The following is a 21,011-nucleotide window of genomic DNA, read 5'->3' on the forward strand; positions in this document are numbered from 1 at the left end:
TAGCTGCAGAATGCAAACAGAGCTGTCAAGTAGGGACAGTGTGAGTACAGCAGTATAAACAATGATGCATTCATGATTTCTCGTGTGCAAAAACCCTTTTCATTTTAGAATGGAGAGACGTAACTTCATTAAAATGAGAAACTTGCAATTTTTAAAATTCTAGATTGAGTCACAGATCTCAGTGTGAGGTTTGAAGGTGAAGGGCTGAACACCTTTGCTGTGGCTCCTGGCTTAAAGTGTTGAGGCCGCTAAAGATTTATCAGGGGCTTTGTCTGGGCCTGCAAAGTACTGAAGACATCTAAAGTGAATTTTTTTTTCTTTTTTTATTTAGTGAAACTGGCAGCTTTGCAAAAGGAAATTTCCTGAAATCACCATCTTAGGGAGAACTAGTATTTCCTTGGATTGTTGCCTGTAGTACATCGTTTTAGCATGAGGACTATTCTGTTTGCCAGGTAATTATGAGGGAATTCCTGCTTTGGGGAGAGGGAATGGAAACAAAAGTGCTTTGAACACACTCAAGAATATTCTCAGTGAACAAACAAATAGTAATGGTAGTTCTTTGGGAGGATGCTATTATGAAGCATGGAGAATATTAGTTAGCTACAGTGTGGCCCTTCTAACGTGCTTAATTTTTTCTCCTCTTAAGATCATACCTTCTTGGTTTTATTTTAAAAATCTGAATCCTATAATATCTGTGATTTCTCTTAATTTAGAGAGGTGGTTTACTGACAGAAAACAGCAGAGTTGGGCCTCAGAATTTTACACAGCCAACGTTTTTATTAAAACTGACCTCTGCAATGAGGGAGGCTTCTGTATTATCCCAATGCTTTTATGACGCCCTGTATGTTTCCAGCTGTGTATTCCATAGCCCCGGTCCAGCTAAGCGATACATATTGCATTGAGGCATTGCATTTCTTTGTTATCTCAACGCCATGCGTTGAGATAATGCTGGTATCACTCAGCATGCATCCTTCGCTTTTGATGCCTCTGCTAAACTACCCAGTACTGCTACTTTCTGCCTGACACCTTACCTTTCTATACTAACGTGTGCTCCGTGGCCCAAGCTCAGCTGTGGCTGAGGACTCAGTGCCTCTTTCAGTGATGGCTTCAGTAGTATACCACAACATTGCTTTCCATCTACTTAATGTCTTACAGAACAGTACATTACGTTTATATAGCCTGTGTCATTCTGAGAGTTCTTTGCAGACAAGTAAACATTATTGTTCACACCTTACAAGAGAGAAAATAAGTAATCTCTTAATGTTGCTTTCAGTAATGGAAGCAGAGTTGGGTTTAATTATACACAGTGCCTAAGAAAATGGCACTGTCGCTTCTAGGTATTTGCTTCAGTAGAAATAATGTGTTGCTCAAGGCCTCAGGTAAGGTAGGTGTCAGTGGTAGCTCCTCATCTGGTGTTCTGCAGGCTCAAAAGGGTTTTCCTGTATCTAAGTCTTACATTCACTGCAGTATAAAAATGACCCGAAACTCAATTTTTTTTTAACAAGTGTAATTTTATGAGACAGGTTTATTTTGCCTGTTCTCGAAGTTAGGCAGAATAAACTAGAAAAAGATGCATGGATAAGTCACAGGGCTAGAGCAAGAAAACCCAGCACAAGGACAAAGAGATAAATGTAAGACTTCAAGACATATATATGGCCAGAGAAAAAGTTAGTATAGGAAACAAGACCACAGCAGATTTTGTGTTCACCAAGGAAATATATGAAGTGAGATGACAGGTGGAAAGAAGGTATTTAATAGGGGCTTCCAGTTTCCAGAGCTCTGTGTAATCCATTTTTGTTTTGCTTTTTTCACACTTAATGACTGTGTCAACCAGATGCAGCCCAGCACTAACTTTTCAGGCCCAAAAGCGAGCGCCTTCCTCCTACACAGGCTCACGTTTGCTTAATGCACGTTTCTTCCTCTGCAGATCCATTGCCCAGTGTCCTACGGCTGTGCTCTAACAGCCCCCCGGCAGCAAGGCTTGCTGGACCCTGCACCCCAGGTAAAGTTGCTGCTGCTGCTCCGGGATCAAGCCCCACCAGCTTTTGCGTCCCTGCAAAAGGCAGATGTTCCCTTGCTTTGCCCAAGCCTCGGCCCCAGAGCTTCCTGCTCCCTCTGCCAGATCGGCCCCCGCTGCCTCCCCGCCTCTTGCGGGGGCCGGGGCGGCCCGGGAGGAGGAGCCGCCGCCTCCCCGCTTCCTCCGCCCGTCCCCGCCGGGCGGGTCTGGTGCGTGGCAGAGGCTCCGGCAGCCCCGGAGCTTTCTAGAGCCGCCGTCTGCCGGGTCCCTGCGGAGCGGCGCGGCGCCCGGGTCCGTCCCGCAGGCAGCGGCCCCGGTCGGTATCGACTCCCGGGCCGGGGTCCAGGCGGGGGAGTCGCCTCCATGGTGCCTCCGGCGGTGCTGCTGCCCTGGGTGGTGCTGGCGCTGCTCGGGGCGGAGGGCGGCTGTGCCTCCGAGCAGGAAGGTAAGGGGGGTGTGATCCCTGGGGCAGAGGGTGGGGAGCTGGTGGCCAGGCACATCAGCTGTTGGTGCCACCGCTGTCCTTGGCGCCCCGGTCCAGCTCAGAGGCATTGCCCGACCTGAGAGCAGTGCCCACTGCAGAGTCTGAGCCCCTGGGCGGCATCTAGAGCCTGCTGCCGAGTTCTGAGGCAGTGCACAGGCTGGCGTGGGTGTCCTCTGCACGTGCTTTTTGAGCGCCTCAGTTACCAGACGGGCGCTCACAGCTCTGGAGTTGTGTGAGACGAGCCTTGGACACCATTTCGTCCCAGTAAAGTACTCACAGTCCCTTGGATTGCTTCCCACCTGGGTCAGCCCTTCCTGCTTTTGAACTTCCACAGTTCAAGAGTGTAGTAACAGCATTTGATCCCAGACTGGCCATGCTGTGACCTGAGATCCAGGATGCTCCTAAAATAACATCAATCTATCCCCACATAAACAGTTGGTAGATGCTTTGAAGCGTAGTTGGTAGAACAGTAGAGGATTAGGGCAGCTACAGAGTGTCAGCCAGGCTAACAAAGAGGTTCACACACTGTCACTCTGCCAAGAAGTTTGGATAATTATCTCTCTCTTTATTAGAGATGTGGCAATTAAGAGGAGATTTCATCTTGTTACCTAGAATATTTCCCTTCACAATATGTGGTTCTGGTATAATTACCTTCATTATATATATTTCTTAACAATAATACGGTTAACGTGTATCCATGGGAGTGTTGGAAGGGGAGTTCTTTAGCTATAGTGGCATAACTAAAGCAAAACCATTTCAGCATTTAGGATAACTAATAGTTATACAAATAGACAAATATAGACAAATGTAAGTAAGAAATTAATCTTTCTGTGCTATCCTGCCTTCCTTACACACCCCAAATCTTCCATGATTTTAGTAAGGTTTTAGAGTGCACTAGAGAGATAAAATTGGGTGCTGGGAAAAGAAAATGAGGTATATTGGTTAGGAAGAGGGATTTGGAATTAACTGCTTTCTGAACCCGTCACTTCTGGCACGGTTCGAAGAAAAAATGCCTTACCTTTTCTGTGCCTCAGCTTCCTCAGAGTAATATGAGAATAATGATACCTATCTTCTCTCTTGTATGTTCTTTTAGATCTCTGCAAAAGCTCTAAGCATAGTTATTTGTAGTTAATTGAATCTTTAAAAAAAAAAACTTTCGTAAATGTAAATTTAATACAGAGATTATATTATCGACTATTAAATTGTGCACTGATTTTTTCTATTTGATCCCCGTATTAATGGTATTTTCTTGGACGCTGTCTTAACAGGAAGTGGCACAGTAAGGTTTCCCAAAGGACAGCCTAGGGATAAATTCATTCCTTGTCCTAAAATGCAGCTGCAGCTGTGTTTTCCCTGTAGAGTCAGAGCAGAAGTAGATAACTGTAAAATTTTTTGTTACTGAACTCATCTTGTCACTGATTTTTACTCTTTGTAAAAACTCAGAAGTCTACCCAGTCATTTCACTGTGATGGTGATATTGGAGTCCCTGTTCCAGTGCTTTGTCCCTACAGGATCCTTTTCATCTATAGTGCTCAAGAACCCTCACAAAAGTGGTAAATGTCCTCTATTATTCTATGGATGGAAAAACAGAGGGATAGCAAGATTGGCTCCTTGTGGCATAGCAGAGCTAGCAGTACAGTCCAGCTCCCCTGGTTCCTAGACCAGTGCTTGCTTTGTTAACCACACTGTGTTCGTATTTTGCAGCCATACCATTATTAAATGCATTTATACGATTTCTAATTGTCAGTATGGCCCAAGGAGTCTCTGGGCCCAGGAGGCCCAGCTTAACAGAATAGGCTGCCATTTCTGCATATGAAAAGTAACTGTGACATGGAAAATAGGGAAGCATAAATCTGCTTTTGGAGGTTTTAAAATGCCTGCATGTGATACTGAAATTAAAAGAGTTTACTGCTCTGTCTCTGGAAATATCTATCAGCTTGCACCAGTGTTCAGCAAAATCTTTGAGAAAGAGAAAAAGGGGTTAAAGGAGAAGGAGCGGAGGCAGCATAGCTCAGCACAAGCTTCTAGTACTGGACTGAAGGAATGTCTCTTGGGATGGAAAGCTCTTGCTACTGCAGAGATTTCTCAGAACAGAAACTGAGCTTAATGTCTCTCAGAGTCCTACCCCCACAGACCAGTAATGAGAAGGGAATCTGTAACTTGGAATTCTGCTGGGGAGGATAATTGTCTCTGTGCTGCCTTTTCCATGCTCCAGTGAGTTCACACGCTGCACGGTGAAACCTTTTCTGTCTTAGAAATAGGACACCGCTTCCTGTTCATCCGTGTGAGCCTTTAGCTCTCACATCTTGTCCAGCGAACTTCTGGCAGTCGTATCGTAAAGTTTGTTGCTTTCTTGGGGTGGCAGCATGAAAATGAATTAGTTATTTAATGTGAGATGCCTGAGAATTCAAGCTGAAATAATTGCGTAGCAGTCAGGCTCTTTTCTTTCTTTTCTTCTTTTAGCATTATCATATGCTTTTCCCTCTCCTTTCAGATAATAGAATTTTATGTTTGTCTTTACATTCCTCTCTGGCAAGGCCACATTTGTCCCCCTCTTCATTGGCAGTATGATCTTCACCTTCTCATGAACCATGAGCTTAGAGCTATCTAATAAAGCTGCCGTGGTTTTCTGCATGCCATCGTATGGCTAGAAACTTTAATGGCTTTAACATATTCCCTGAGGAGATACCTATTTTACTCATTTGTTTGCACCCTCTGACTGGACAGGACACAAGGAACTGGAGTGTGCTGGAGGAGCTGGATTAGGAATGCTCTCCATACGTCTAAAAATCTGCCTTTAAAAACTGCACAAATGCAGGATTCATATTCTTTTATTCATAACTCCCTTTGCCTGTCTGTGTGAATGTCTAACAAAATACAATTAGAGCTGACCTTCTATTGACTGTTCTCAATCTCTCCTCTCTTTTTATTCTGATGCAGGTAAAGGATTTTAGGAATTTCCTTGGGAACATCCTCTTTCTTCCTAACTTGGAGTCTTACAATTATTTTTTTACTTTTGCTGCCTTTGTCAGGTCTATCTAGGACTCCAGCTCCTAGATCCTCCCTCTCTAAGATCAGGCAGAATATCAATTTGGGTACACTAGGAAGATGCATCTGGTACATCCATTGAAAAATATCATTGTTCCAAAAGAAGCCTGCTCAAGCCAAGAAAATGTGCTTTCTGTTTTTCCTGGTATTTTCTGATGTTAAAATCGGATGGTCAGGATTCACATTTAAGCACTGTTGCCAGAGCCTATACAAATTCCTACTTAAGCAAAAGTTTTAAGATGAAGCATAGCATTTAATCATTACAATGAAGAAACTAGAGCTTCCACATAAAAATCGTATTCCAGTGGTACTATAGAGAAACTTCTGAAAGAGAACTTCAGGATTTAGCTTTGTAATTTTTAAGGGACTGGAAATGAAAAGCAAGTTTGGGAGGAGAATGTAAACGAAAGTTATGGCAGAATTAAATTCACATTGTGTATGTATGAAAAAATCTGGAAAACACCTCAGGAATGCAGTAGAAAATTGGAGCAGCCATGGAGAGCAAATAACAACATTCAGCCTAATTTTGGTCTTCCCTACACCCAGTCAATGCTGAGTGACAAAAAAGCAACTCTGTGGGGAACAGGAAGCCAATTGCACTAAATGGATGACTTCCAAATCTTTTGTCGTAGTTCTATTTTTTATCTTCAAGTTTAATTTCCTTCATACTCTATGTGAGAGAACAGAATTGTAGCTTTCAATAGCAGGGCAAAAAACCACTTAATACATTATATTTTCTTTTTCTAGCTCATAACTCAGGCAATGAGATTGTATCTTTACATAATCTCTCATTTTATACCCAGGACCAAGTTCTAAGCTCTGCTGCAAAGGAACAGTCTTACTTGTGCTGCAGTTGGTTTTGGGTTCTTCAATCAAACGCTGAAATTTGAGGGCATCTTTGCCATGTTCTGTCCCCTGTGGTAGTTAGTTCCTCCAGTAAAACATCAGCTACATCCATGCTTTCTTTTTTTCCCCTCTACGAATCTTTGATGAGTTGGTGCCAAGAAAATCCAGGCAGCAAATAAGTATGATTCGAAGCTGGTTTTCTTCCTGAGGTTGAAGCTTTGTGGGCAGTGAGAACACTTACAGTGCTTAACATTGTACAGTGTAGAGATAATTGGGTGAGGTGTAAGCAAGCTGTTTTTTTCTCAGCAGGATATGGTAGCTCCACAGCTAGACTGCCTCCCTTGGCTGATTTAAAATGAACCTGGACATCTGTCAGTGTCGTATAGAACAGATGTAACCTGTGTCCATGAACAGCAGCGACTGTTTGTGCAAAAGTTGGGACTCCTGGATTCTGTTGCTGGATTCATGGTTAACTTAAAGAATGTACTGGGAAAGTCACTTTACTTCTCAGTGGTTGGATTTTGACTTCCCTTTGTCAAGTCTGTCAAGTACCTTTAAGACTATTGATCCCTACCTTGGCTCAGTATCTGATAGTAAAGCCTCTTTGTTAGGTATGGAACAGCTGGCTGTGAAAACAACACAAGTTGAATGTGTCTCTTGTGCTTTCTCCTGTGTGCAGAAAACCTGCTGGTCCTTACTGTTGCCACCAAGCAGACTGAGGGATTCCAACGCTTTAGAAGATCAGCCCAATTCTTCAACTACAAAGTCCAGGTGATGGCTAGCAGCCTCAGTGGTGGTTGGTCAAAGGGAATTTTGAAGGGTGGAATGGATAAGACTTGGCCACAAAGTGATTAAATAAAAGCTCAAGAGACGACACACCTACTCAGCTGGCTGAAAAATACTGTGACTGGGGCATTTCTGCAGCAGTCTCTTATTCCATGCTGAGTGTTGGCTTGAGATGAGATCTGTAAGTCCTGCTCAGGGGAGCCCCATGGCACTTTTCCGATGCAATGCCAAAGCACACAATACAGAGTGTGCTCCTGTCCCTGTTGCTGAGAGTGCTTTGTTACTGTGCTACACGTTACTCTGACTGTCCATCCCAGAGAATGGTTCAAAGGCTGGTGTATATACCTAGTCCATCTGTCCTGATGCTGGTTTTTTTGTTGTGATTTGCACTGGGAGTTATCAGGACTAGTAAGGTTGTGGGTTCTGGTCCTTTCCTGTGAGTCTTGCTGGGAAAGTGACCTGTTCAGTAGACCCTGTGCCTGTCGTTCTTTAGGTGCTGGGGCTGGATGAGGAATGGCAGGGTGGAGATGACACGAAGCCAGCAGGAGGTGGGCAGAAGGTCCGTCTCTTGAAATCAGCTTTGAAGCAGTATGCGGATAAGGAAGACTTGATCATCCTTTTCGTAGAAAGGTAATGGGTTGGAAAGTATTTGCCATGAACTGAATCATAAGACTGTTTGGACAGGTTCTTACTAAGAAGAAATTAACTGTGAAGTAGATTGCTTTTGGAAGGTGTGTCCAGACCTTCTCTGTCTTTTTTTCCCCTGAATTCTCTGCAGTTGCCTGAGAGTTGCTCAGAGCTGCATCCGTGGCAGCTGGGAAGGTCTGATCAGAATAGGCTGATTCCAACTCTTACATAAAGTTGATAGCATTATACCTGTTTCTGCCACGGTGGAATTTGGCTGCCTCTATCTGCAGAGAATGAGCAGACAATTTCTGCGGATCTACGCAGGCTTTTCTTACCAGAATTATTTGTTTTATAAGGTGAGGCAGGCTGCGACACAATCCTGAGAGCCAAGAATTAGTCTGCCAGAGAAATGTGAAGAGGGAAAAGGACGGTTTGGAGTCTCAGTGTCTTTTCATATGCCCAGCGACAGGCAGGGCTGGGATCCCTGTATCTGTCTCTAGCTCCTATGGCAGGGAGATCGTCTTTTGCAGCTCTGAGTGTTTACGTGTGTTTAGAGAAGTTGGGAATGATTAATCTTTGGAATGAGCAACTTTTTCACTCACCAAAATGAGTTTGAAGTATGCAAATCCTCTTGCAGAAAATGCAAGTCTCATTCTGGGAGCGTTGCCTGGGAATTAGTCAGTTCTACCCAGTACTGAAGAGATAGCAGCTGGAGTGCAGCATCCAGTGACTAGTGTCCAGTATAGGTACCTCCTGAAGATTTGCAGGGAGCTCAGTGGAGAGTGGCAGGATGCCAAAAGATGTAAAAAGCATGACCTATGGGTTTGTTTAATCTAGAAAAGAATGGCAAAGTAATTTTTCCTCCAATAAGTAGAAAGTTGTTACAAACAGTGAGGGCACCAGGGCTTCACAGTTCCAAATGGGGGAAAAGCAAAAAGAGATCAGCATGTTTTGCAGCTTGGAAGATTTGTTTTTATCATCAGTGAAAACTTTGTAAACCTAAGAATGGGCGGAAGTTGCCCCAAGCCAGTGTGGAATCTTCTGCAGTGGAAAGTAACATCTTCCACTCTATGAATAAGATTGCACTTTAATTAGCTATAAGTATGACAAAAAATGTAATACTGTGAAGCAGAACTAAAAGAAAGGGATTCCTAAAGAACTAGCTGTTTCTAGAAACTTTTCACACTGACATGTTTTTCTGACTCACTCCTTTCTGTCCCTTTCTTGTCTGTCTTTTACTCTAGCTATGATGTACTCTTTGCTTCGGGCCCCACAGAACTGCTGAAGAAGTTCAAACAAGCCAAGAGCAAGGTGGTCTTCTCAGCAGAGAACTACATCTATCCTGACAGAAAGTTGGAAGCCAAGTACCCTCAGGTGCGAGACGGAAAGCGCTTCCTGGGTTCTGGAGGTAAGACGCAGAGCCTTCTTTCAGCTGAGAACCTCTCTCAGCTTTTTCCTCCTATTAGAAGGCCTTTGGGAGAGGTAGCAAGGGACCAGATGTGGAAAGCATCTTTATAGAAGATGGTGCAAACTGAAGCTCTGTGCATAACTGGCCGTAATGGAAAGACTAAGAATGCTCCTGTGTTTTACCTGCAGGAGGGGACATAGGTATGAATTGCCTGTAGAGGATAGGAACCTGCTCCCTATCCCTTCTCCCTTTTTAGTGAGACTTGTCATTCAGGGTGTGGGTATCTGAGCTTTTCTGATGCTGAAGATTACAGGTTTGATCCTGGTGTCATTCTGTATTGGGAAGTGCGGTCTGGACATGCGCTTGCTGAAAGCTGGTGTGTATCTGCAGCAGCACAGGGTGGAGTGAGACTTTGTGTGAAAGAAGTAAGAGTATGTGTATACAGGAGTACTTCCCTTTTTTGGTTGTCTGGGTTGAAACACCTCTTCGTACTTACTCCCACAGGCTTCATAGGTTATGCTCCAAACCTGAAGAAGCTTGTGGAGGAGTGGAAAGGACAGGACGATGACAGTGACCAGCTCTTCTATACGAATGTCTTCTTGGATCCAGAAAAAAGAGTAGGTGTAGCTAGATTTTGGTATTAGGAGGAGTTATCTGAGAAGCATTGCTGTTAATCCTCTGTGCAGTATCCCTGTTGACAGTAAAAGAAGTTAATCGCGTACATATTGACTCTTAATTACTGCTCTGGCATTCTTACATGGAAAAGGCCGGTAGTACGTCTAGTTACCCATTTCCCTTCTGAAAATTTGCATTCTAGCTGCTACCCCCTTGTTCTGTTATTAGCAGTTTTTATCTTTAAGCTTGAAATTTGAATGGGAAGATAGATGTCGTAAAACAAGTCTTACTGGAAATTCATACCAGTATCTGTATGTGCTGGTGTTTAAAGCTGTTGAGTGTGGCAGAACTAACCAACCTGCTCCCAGGGGATGTGAAACCCAGACTTTAAGTGTGTCTCTTCCCTGCAGAGTGCAGTGCTGACTTAGAGATACCCAGCCTAGCACTAAAGTACATTTTAGGTAAAGGGGCAGGTGAGGCTTGAGCAGATTTGAGGTGATGAGAGGGACAAAGGTTCACAGCCTTTTAGCCACTGTTAAGCCACAGGACAGGGACCGTAGGCATCACAGTGGCTAGCCCTGCTGGAACAAAGAGGCTGCCACTGCCTTCAGCAAACACCTCCAGATCCTGGCTGACAAAATCTGTGTCAGCCTACGTAGCATGCCACGTAACATCATATGGAAGCCTGGAATGGACCCTGGAAGCATCATTGCCATTCCAGCACCGTGTGGTGCACTGGCTGAATCATCCAGCCCATAGGGTGATGCTGCTTCTGTTGTCCCTGCCCAGTTCTGCATTACGCAGTGCAGTCTGTCCCTGAGGGACACCACAGATGCATGGGAACTAAGAAGTCAAACTGTAACAGTAAAGTCAAGAGGAAACATTAGAAATAGGAAACTGCTTTCAGACTGATTAGAGAAGGAGTTGCACTTTTTTACCAGCAGGGCTGGTAAAAAATTCAGAACAGCTGCACTTTTTTTACTTCCCCAAATCTGAATGTGGCCCATGATATTTTAACATGAACAGTTCTTTTAATGTTCTCATCTGCAGTTCTGGCCCTGTGCCACACAAAGGCTGAGTAATTCCACTGACTTGGCATTCAGACAGCGGATGTTAGCACCCTGCTGTCCTTTCCAGTAATCAATCTTAATAGATGCCTGGAGGGACACTGAACTCTGTTGAGTCAGAGCTGGATTTTAGTCTGACAAAAATCCAGTCAGAATATGACTTGCAGCAGGGGATAAAAACAAAGATGGCACAAGCTGGCCTTGCACCCTTACTGTGTTCTGGTTTGACACCGATACCTGGGGCAACACTTGGGGTAACGCTTGCCCTGTGGATAGATGGCAAGAAACTGTCTTCACAGCAGATGTTTTTGCTGTCTTGGCATTCCTGCATATTATACGTGGGTTTTATATGACTGTGCTGCAAGTGTACTTCATTAATATGCTGCGTATTATTACTGGCACACCCACAACAGCTTTAACATGTTTATTTGCATGGTTTTGCCTAACATAATATGTTTAAATTGTTTTGGAACATGGCGAATTGTCCCAGATTCAAGTGAAAATGAGGATTAGCTGGGAGTGTTTTAGGCTTCAGAGCTTGGAGAGTATGGAAATGATTATAAGAATGTGATACATCTTCGCTCAGCATAGAGGGTCTCACATGTAAAGAATGGATGCCCACTTGTGTTCTAATTAAGGTTATTTATCTCATTCTTTTAAAGGAAAGTATCAACATCAGTCTAGACCAAAGAAGCCGGATCTTCCAAAACCTAAATGGAGCATTAGGTGAGATGGAAGAAGGAAGCTCATTTATCCTTGGAATGCAGCTGCATGTTGACACCGGAAATAAAGTTGTGGCTGAAGGGATTAAATGTCAGAAATTCCTGTCCCTGCAGAATAAGCTTCAGTAAAAAGCCTCTGCCAGAGTTCTGGGATTTATTTGCAATTCCACTGCGACCAACTAGGTTCTCATTGCAATTCCCTCTTCACTTGGGGGAATGCAGGTCAGGTTTTCCATCTTACACTTCCTTGCCACTTTGATCTCCAAGCATGTCGGATTGCATTAGCCTTGGGGATTGAAATTGGGAGGGACTTTCAGTACAAGTAGTAACACACAACCCTGCCTAGGGCTTGTCTGTCTTTCCGCTTCAGAACTGTGTCTGGAATGCCATAGAAGGTGAGATACAGCCAGATACTGCCTGTGAGCACTCGCTGACCATACCAGGCTTCTGACCTGACCTGCTGATTGATTGATTTTGCTAGTCCTGGCAAAAGTGATTCACTTACTCTCCTGACACTACTGCCTAATATTTTCAGTTTGTAGTCTTGCACCACTCCATCTTTATTCCAGTCAGGTAAAAAATGATAACAGCAGTGTAGTTTTTGGCTCCTGTGCTCATTATAACAATGATAGACTGGAGCTTGGATCTGTACTAGCCTGTTTTCCAAAGGATTTTGTGTGGTTGTGTTGTGGGGACATCTTGGATGATCTCTGCCACGAGGGTGGACTTTTGTCAGGGGTGAAAAAGAGAGACAGCAGGTGCAGAGAATGCTTAGGTGAGAAGGGCCTGAGTCCTCCCTGCCCATCAATAGCTGTTCCTCACTGCACAATTTGTCAATGCCAGTTTTGAAAGACTGTTTCAGTTTGGCTTCTGCCAATTCCCAATAGAAGGCGCATTTGTCAGCCCAGCAAGCTGCATTCTTTGTCCAACTTCCCAGCCATCCTGCTGTTACCTCACAGGATCATTCTGAACATTTTTTCTCCTTTCCAGATATGGTCTGTAGCCCTTAAACTACTTGTGCATGGTTATCCATGTCCATGCTTTCATCTTTCAGCAGTTCAGTAGAAATGAGGCATTGTGCTGCTAATGATCAATAAAAGCCTTCCTTTGATAACATGATGGCAATGTCATTTCCAGATGAGGTAGTTCTGAAGTTTGAAAACTCACGAGTGAGAGCAAGAAACTTGTTATATGACACTCTGCCTGTGGTGATTCATGGAAATGGACCCACCAAGGTAAGTGGGCGTCCTGAAAGAAAGATTTGGTATGTTTGTGTTGCAAAGTGACCCTTTAGGCTCAAGTGTTCAGGTTGCTGTCTTCCCATATATTGAGTTTCCCCGTGTGCATTTGTATTTGAGAAACAATAAGTGGTCCAGGTCCGTAGCAGCAAGATGGGTCTGGTTCAAAGGTCAGCATGTAGTTGGACCCTCAGGCTGTCATGCTTTTCAGATCCTTTAGTCCAAGAAGAAGGTAAATGAAGTTCTGATGAAACGTGATCTTACATTGGGGGTGGATGCAAAGAAACTCCCCTGCCCTGTAACGCGTAACGTTGCCTCTTGCAGCTGCAGCTGAACTACCTGGGAAACTACATTCCTCAGATATGGACATTTGAGACAGGCTGCACTGTGTGTGATGAAGGTCTGCGAAGCCTCACAGGGTTTAAGGTAAGGCTGATGTCTATTCAAAGCTCTCAAGACAAGTCTTACGATTACAATGGGATCTTATGTGTCTGATGTGGTATGTGAGCCACCGCTTCTCTCCTCTTCTCACTGAATGTAGGATGAGGCATTGCCAATGATTCTGATTGGCATTTTCATCGAGCAGCCCACCCCATTCCTCTCCCAGTTTTTCTTGCGGCTTCGTAACCTTCATTACCCAAAGCAACGAATCCAGCTCTTCATTCACAACCATGTAAGTAAAGTTGGCCTGTGATAGTCTTGGCAAATGCGGGGAAAATGTATACCTCCTGTACTCTAGGCACCTTTGCAACCTTTGACTAGACTTCCAGGCTCTGTAATCCCAGTGCTTATCTGCAATGGCACCTATAAGATAGCTCCATCCAGCTGTAAAGATGTGGAAGTGGGAAGAGCTGCTGCTCATCGGGTTTGGCATTTTCAAGAACAGGAGGCTGAGCAGCCTGGGATGAGCCCATCTTATCTGTTTTTCCTTATTTTTCCTTTGGCATAGGAGCAACATCACTTGATGCAGGTGGACTCTTTTGTTAAAGAGCATGGCAAAGAATATCTCGCCATCAAAGTGATTGGACCAGATGATGAGGTGGAGAATGCTGAGGCGCGTAACTTGGGCATGTAAGTGAAGAGGCCATACATGATGGCTAGCAGAGTCAGCCTGTGTCCAAACTAAGGCAGTCTGTTTTTTCTGAGGATCATCACTGTCAACTGATTCTTTCAGTCACCCTTTTTTTTTCAATTTTCCTAGCATTAACTCCCCATGCCCATTATATATTGGAAAAAAAATCAGCTTCGATACCAGCTCCCTTTCTCCAGTTTCAGAAACGAAGTTCTCACTGGTCCTTTGCTCTGTTAGAAGGATAGCCCGGTAGCTCCCACCCTCCTCAAGCAGTCTATACGTCCAGTCGTAGATCACAAAGAATATGCACCTATATCTCTGAGGAGTGTAGTAGTAAAACTAAGAGCTAGTGGCAGAGTGTCTTCCTGTCTGTGATCAGGAGGTGTGAGTTTGAGCTCAGGTCTGGATTTGGGCCAACCGTAAATGGGAACCTCTTCAGTTTAAGCTGAGGAAATGGTTTGCTAAATGTGATTTTGGCTGTGTCTCAGGGTCTGCTATTGGATACTGAATCTGATGTACTTGTACTATGCTAGCCCTCTGGGTTGTTACATTAAACTGAACTTTTCTGAGCATCCAGAAGAAGACCTTTAGACTACAAGGTGAAGGAATTCCTGGTGTTCTGTCCCTTGTCTTGCTCTGTTTTAGGAGGATTTTGGCGTGACTTTTCTTGTTCTCTGGCTATAGGGATTTGTGCAGAAAGGATCCTGACTGTGACTATTACTTTAGCCTGGACGCTGAGATAGTTCTGAAGAACACAGAGACTCTAAGGCTCCTGATCGAACAGAACAAGTGAGTTCTTTGGTCTGAGCAATCCTTACTGGTCATCTTTCACGCAAGGAATACAATGAGCTCTTTTATCACTGAGATGTGTAAGGCACTACGAGAACTGTGTCAGAGATGGAATGTTAGACGAACACCTCTTATTTGGTCTTTTTTTTACTGTAGTTGTAATCCCTGGATTTTAGGCAGTGGATGTAAATCATCCCTAGTTTTGTCTTTATATAGTCGCTAGAACAAATCGGATTCTAAGAGACCTGCTGCAGGGTGCAGTTAGATAGGAGATTGTGACCATATTTGCCCTTTCTTATGTGGAATTTTATTCCAGCAGAGTTAACAGAAGCAGCAACTCTGTAAGCGAGGGAGAATCTAACTCTTATGGTCCTGTGGTTTGTAAATCTTTTCCTTTTCTTCCTGTGGTAACATCCTGTCCTGCAATTCCTTTTTCTCTTGTGCTCACAGGCTGGTGATTGCCCCACTGGTAAGCCGTCATGAGAAGTTGTGGTCAAATTTCTGGGGAGCGCTGAGCCCTGATGGATACTATGCCCGCTCAGAAGATTATGTGGATGTTGTTCAAAGGCGGAGGGTGTGAGTATGCAAAGAGAGCTTCTTACTAATATAATCCCTCAAATGTAAAGCTTGCTGCAGCACGTTATCATCAAACTAGCTAATGTCAAAGAACCAGAGAGCACAACTGTCTTTGTGTATAGAAAAGGAAAAGAAGTCCGTACTCCCATTTGGAAGCTGCTCTATGTTCTCCCCTGAGCAGAGACGATAGATACTTTGGGCAGATTTTCTTACGATCAGAGTAAGAGTTTGAGAGTCCTGACTCTGCTGAAATCACTTTGTCTTACTCATGTCATGTTTTCCCACCTGTGGATTATAGTTAGTGTGATCCTTAAAATCCTCTAAAGTGCTGTTTAATCTTTATCAGATAGTCTTCATAAAATACCAGGTGATCCTTGTATGGAAGATTCACAAAATATAATTGTTGGTTCATTCATATTCTTGAGGGGCCCTCTTTTTTTTTTAGGCCGTTATATGTGCGATAAGTGCTGGAAATCATCTTATGCACTTTTGGCTGGTTCATTTTTTTTAAATCACTGGAAAAAAAATGTTGATCTCTCTGGGAAGAGATTCAAGCCATTAATTATGTCCGTAGCAAAAACACACAGTAGCAATTAATTGCTTTCGCAGTGGACTAGCATTTGTGCAGCTTAAAAGCTCTGGGCAATGTAAGTGATTTTTCCTGGAATGACAATCCCTATTGGTATGGTTTGTCTCTACTGTTCTGAGTTGGCTCATTTAGGCAAGCCTGGCTGATAACTGCAGTGCTGCCTGCCATCCCATCAAGTCCAGCAGTTTCTGTCTTAGTGGTATTTTAAGTCTTACTCTCCTACCCCTGTGTTTCAGCGGGCTTTGGAACGTTCCCTACATCAGTAGCGTTTACATGGTTAAAGCCAAGGCTCTGCGATCGGAGCTTGACCAGGAAGATCTCTTCCACAGTGGCAAGCTGGATGCTGACATGGCTTTCTGCCACAACGTTCGGAATCAGGTCAGTCGAGGAGAGCGAGGCTGGCAGGGGAGAACTGCATGCCAGGGTGGAGGTGACAAGATTAAGTAGTTTCAAGGCATTCAGCTCTGCCGGGGCATGGGACAGGATGAAATGGCATTATTCAATACTGTGCAGGATTGGAACAGTGTGGGATTTCCATCTTGCTGTGAGACCACGCAGAGCCAGGAACCACTAAATGTGGATAACAGTTTTGTTCTTGGGCCTATTCAGGGCTGTTCTAAATGGGTTTGACAGGGTAAGAAGGAAGAACCTGATCTCACAGCAGCTGTCTGCTCTGCTTCCAACCCTGGCTGATGAGAGGCACAGAATTACTGGCTCTGGCTATAACCTTTCAAAGTTCCTCATATCTAGGGTGGAAATTAAACTGAAGGCCCACAGGAGAAAGAATGAGTAAATGAACAGCTTGGGCAGAGCCATCATCACTGGGGAACTGTCCAGTGCTTATATTTCATAGTGGCTCACAGAAATGTGAGGCCTGGAAACAAAGCTTGATTGTTTCCCTCTGTCCTGCAGGGAGTCTTTATGTACCTGACAAATCGGCATCAGTTTGGACACATACTGTCCCTGGAGAATTATCAGACGACTCACCTCCACAATGACCTTTGGCAAATATTCAGCAATCCTGAGGTGAGATAACCTGCATGCTCAGCAGGCTTAGCAATGTGGCATGTGAAGATTTGATGAGTAGTTCACCAATAAGGAAGGTCCAGGCTTTGTAATAACGATGTCTCTCAGGTGGGATGAGGAGTGTAATCACAGAATTTAAAGAGAGGGTGTTTATGTGATTCATAACATCTGGATCTTCAAAGCCTGTGAAATATTGCTGCACGAGTGCCTGGCCTTTCATTGCCTCTTTAACCAGGCCCCACAGAAATGACTGGTTCGCTTATCTTTTAACTGCAGGACTGGAGAGAAAAGTACATCCATGAAAACTACACAGCAGCTCTGAAAGGAAAATTGGTAGAAATGGTAAGAAAACATCGCTCTTATCCATCAGAATGGGAGATTAGCATCAGGACAATGCTTGGATCATCACTATTGTCATTCTGAGGAATAAGCAGTTCAGCACGACCTCGTAGTCTTTCAAATCCAGAGGAAACATGACCTTGAAAGTATTTTTAGAGACAAATCGTTCTTCTAGATGTACATCTCCAGCTCTTTTAAGTTGAAGTGGGGCACATAAATCAGAAGACAAATTTCTGTCCTCAATATTTTAGTTACTTTCCACTTAAACTGACTCAGTCTACAGTCGGTTTAGTCTTATTCCTTTTGCCTCAAGCACCTGTCCTTCTTTCTGCTATTCTCACCTGTCTACTTTCTGCAGCCCTGCCCAGATGTTTACTGGTTCCCTATATTCACTGACACTGCCTGTGATGAGCTGGTGGAAGAAATGGAACATTATGGCCAGTGGTCCACAGGTGACAACACGGTAAGAAAAAGCAGGAGCTTTTTGATTTCTGGGTCACACCATTATCCATGCACATTTGGTGGCAGCAGTGCCTGCTGTAGGCAGGCATTAGATCCCACAGTTAAACCAAGAAACTGGAGGCAATACTCTAGTTTTGTTCCCGATTAACCCTGTGATTTTGCCCCTGTTCTTAAATGTGAATTAATTTTTCTGAGTCCTCTTTAGTGTCCTCTGAAGCTACAGTGTTCAGCCCTTCTGATGGTAATATTGTTTACCTTAGGTTTTAATTATTGTTTGAAATGAGTTTTCCATCCTGGAAATTCTGATAAATAGACATCATGTTTATTTGTAGTTACCAGAAACAAGTGCTTTTCATTCCTGAAGTCCAAGGTTCCCATCCGTACGGGTATTTTCATGATTCTGTTTCAGGACAGCAGAATACAAGGAGGATATGAGAATGTCCCAACTATTGACATACACATGAACCAAATTGGCTTTGAAAGAGAATGGTATAAGTTTCTTCTGGAGTATATTGCACCCATCACAGAGAAACTGTACCCAGGATATTATACCAAGGTATGTATACCTTAGCATCAAAACTTACGGTCAGCTCAGCACCTCCTCCAGTTGCAACTTCGTGAAAAGACTGCTAGAATCCTCTAGCAATATGCATACTCTTTCCCAGTATGGAGGAACTGACTCTGGAGTATGACATCAGGAAATATGCAATTTCCCAATGACATTCTCACCTTATTGTTGCCTTTCTCTCTTAGCAGTGGGATGCAATTTAAATATTACACCCTGCTCTGCAGCTCAGTAGCCGTGGACTACTATAGCCCTGTAACAGTTGTGCACTTTGTTCTTCTCTCGTGCAGACTCAGTTTGAGCTAGCCTTTGTAGTTCGCTACAAACCTGACGAGCAGCCCTCTTTAATGCCCCATCATGATGCTTCCACCTTTACCATTAACATTGCTTTGAACCGAGTTGGAATAGACTATGAGGTAAGTGTTTGCCTGTGTATCAAGAATGCAGTACAGCCTCTTGAGCAGTCCAGGCAGCTGAAAACCCTTTCCTTACCCGTACCTGGCTTCTTCACACTAAGGATTGCAATTAATGGCTGGGCTAGGGTAGAAAGAAGATTTTTGAAAGCATCAGAACACAGGAGATTCCCCAAGCACCTTCTCACATTTTCAGAAGGGCTGCCAGGAGAAGGCAGAGACCCTTTCCCTGAGGTGCTTTTACCAAGCTGATGTGTCTCTTGTTTTGTTTCCATCAGGGAGGAGGCTGCCGGTTCCTGCGCTACAACTGCTCCATTCGAGCTCCACGGAAAGGGTGGACCCTTATGCATCCAGGACGCCTGACCCACTATCATGAAGGTCTTCCAACCACCAAAGGAACCCGTTATATTGCAGTGTCCTTTCTTGACCCCTAGAGCCATGCTTCACAGGAAGGACCCTTCCCTGGCCCTGCTCACTGCTGACTTTGAGTGGAAACAGGGAATGCTGCTGAGAGTTTCTAAGGCATTGATCAAAGCTATTTGGATATTGATTTTTAACAATATTTTAAGACTCCACTACTGGAAGATCTCCCTCTCTGATACTGCAGGTAATATCTAGGAATATTGCTGTAGAATTTGGAAGGAGACTTGTGCCTTCATTTTTGATTCTACTCCTCATCCACTGTTTCTTGGAAATGTGATTTACTTGAACCTTCACTGATTGGTTGGCTTTACAAAAATGCTTTCTTGGACTGGAAATCCAGCTTTTTGGAGGCAAGTCACAAGCTCTCTCTCCAAGTAGCTGGAAACCCATTTTCATCCACAGCATATACAGGACTGGACGTTAGACAATAATTCCTGGATACTATTCCAAATATAAACCAATCAGGGAGCTGACTCCAGGAGTCACAACAGTTAAATGTCATACCAGATGAAATTCAGTAATAAGAGCCTGAAGATCATCTGATTCCTTACCTCTTTACAGTCCTTGGAAGCATACCACAAAGTTCAAAGCAGCAGCAGTGGCAATACAGGTGCTTCCTGTTAGCTAAAGGAAGGTCCGCTAATGATATTTTACCTCTGGGATTAGAGTGAAGAGATCAAAGATAGCCTCCCTATCTTCTGTTACTGCAGCTAAAAGGAGCATGCATACTCAGACAAATTCAGACCTTGTTGGTATGCGTAGATAAAATCTAAGAAGGCTGAGAACAACTACGTCACTCAGGAGGGCTTCACTGCTGAATTGTCTCTGTTCTGTCCCAAGTTAAGATTGTCAAAAGCTCTAATCAATCTCTGGATAACAACCCAGAGGCCGCAGTGGTCTTTGGTGCCCTCATTCCAGTTCTCAGAGATTGTTTTGATAATTTTCTTTGCATCTAATTTGAATGGGCTATCAAAGAGCTGTTCTCTGGTACTTAAGAGGAAATCATTATTCAGTGTTTTTATTATTTGAGATTCCAAACCAAAACACTCCACTGGAGACACTTCTCTAGTGGGGTCAAGGCTGATAGAAATGAGTGGTTGGAAAGTGCTGAGAGATTGTGGTGAACTGGTAGGTGTAAAAATCTGTCTAGACTAGACCCATGGTTAGAGAGGGAAGGGGGAGAAACCTTTTCTGCTGTTGCCTGTGAGATATCTGCTCTGCTTATCAGACACTGTTATGCTCTGGGTCTGCCAGACTGGTATGTTTCACAAGCAGTAAATTCACATCATGATTGTCCTTAGGAAAGAAGAAAATCTTCCTTTTAGTTCTCTGTGTATTCAGCTTCTACTGTCTAATTGTCAGGTGTAGAGCCCCTTCATCTAGGATGGGTCACATTAACGCAGGCAGAATAGCTTTAGACATGTAATTTCTGGCAGGGAACTTTATACAATTTGAATGGACCTGAGGAAGGCGACATAGACCTTTTTCCACTGCTTTCCATGTGCTTTTTAGGTCTGTTTCAAGGCTACACACTCACGCGTGCCCAAGGGAGAAAAATCCAGGCATGGACAATCAGTTTGAAAAGTAAAACAATAATAAACCTTGTTAGACAAAATCCAGAACTGTCCGTTGCCAAAGGAAGGGACGTGATAGGCCAATCGTTGAGAAGATGTCGAAAAGGTGTATGTATTTATTCAGCAGTTTGGTTTTTTTTTTCACTTATTTTGTTGTGTCTTTCCTCTGCTCAGTACGGTGATTGGAATTAAGTAGGAGTCTGTCACACGAGATGTACAGTTTCAGCCAGGGGAACTCGCATTAAACCCTTACCCCACCGTGACGCCGTCAGTGGGTTTCATTCCTGAGGTGGGGGCCGGCGCCCGCCGCCTCCCGCGCCTTGCT

General features: G+C 43.9%; 1 protein-coding gene across 1 annotated transcript; it reads left to right on the top strand.

The window, feature by feature from the left end:
* Window positions 1-2,281: 2,281 nt before the first annotated feature.
* On the top strand, window positions 2,282-20,949 carry PLOD1 (procollagen-lysine,2-oxoglutarate 5-dioxygenase 1). The gene is made up of 19 exons (XM_050909417.1): window positions 2,282-2,462; window positions 7,075-7,166; window positions 7,675-7,811; window positions 9,053-9,216; window positions 9,721-9,833; window positions 11,561-11,624; window positions 12,758-12,855; window positions 13,183-13,284; window positions 13,400-13,531; window positions 13,808-13,929; window positions 14,615-14,719; window positions 15,170-15,295; window positions 16,121-16,262; window positions 16,797-16,910; window positions 17,187-17,252; window positions 17,608-17,712; window positions 18,121-18,267; window positions 18,567-18,692; window positions 18,968-20,949. The coding sequence occupies exons 1-19, from the start codon at window positions 2,381-2,383 to the stop codon at window positions 19,121-19,123; spliced, it is 2,193 nt and encodes a 730-aa protein (XP_050765374.1). The 5' UTR covers window positions 2,282-2,380; the 3' UTR covers window positions 19,124-20,949.
* Window positions 20,950-21,011: the final 62 nt, after the last annotated feature.

Source organism: Gymnogyps californianus, chromosome 21 (assembly GCF_018139145.2).
Source record: "Gymnogyps californianus isolate 813 chromosome 21, ASM1813914v2, whole genome shotgun sequence".
NCBI classification, from domain to species: Eukaryota; Metazoa; Chordata; class Aves; order Accipitriformes; family Cathartidae; genus Gymnogyps; species Gymnogyps californianus.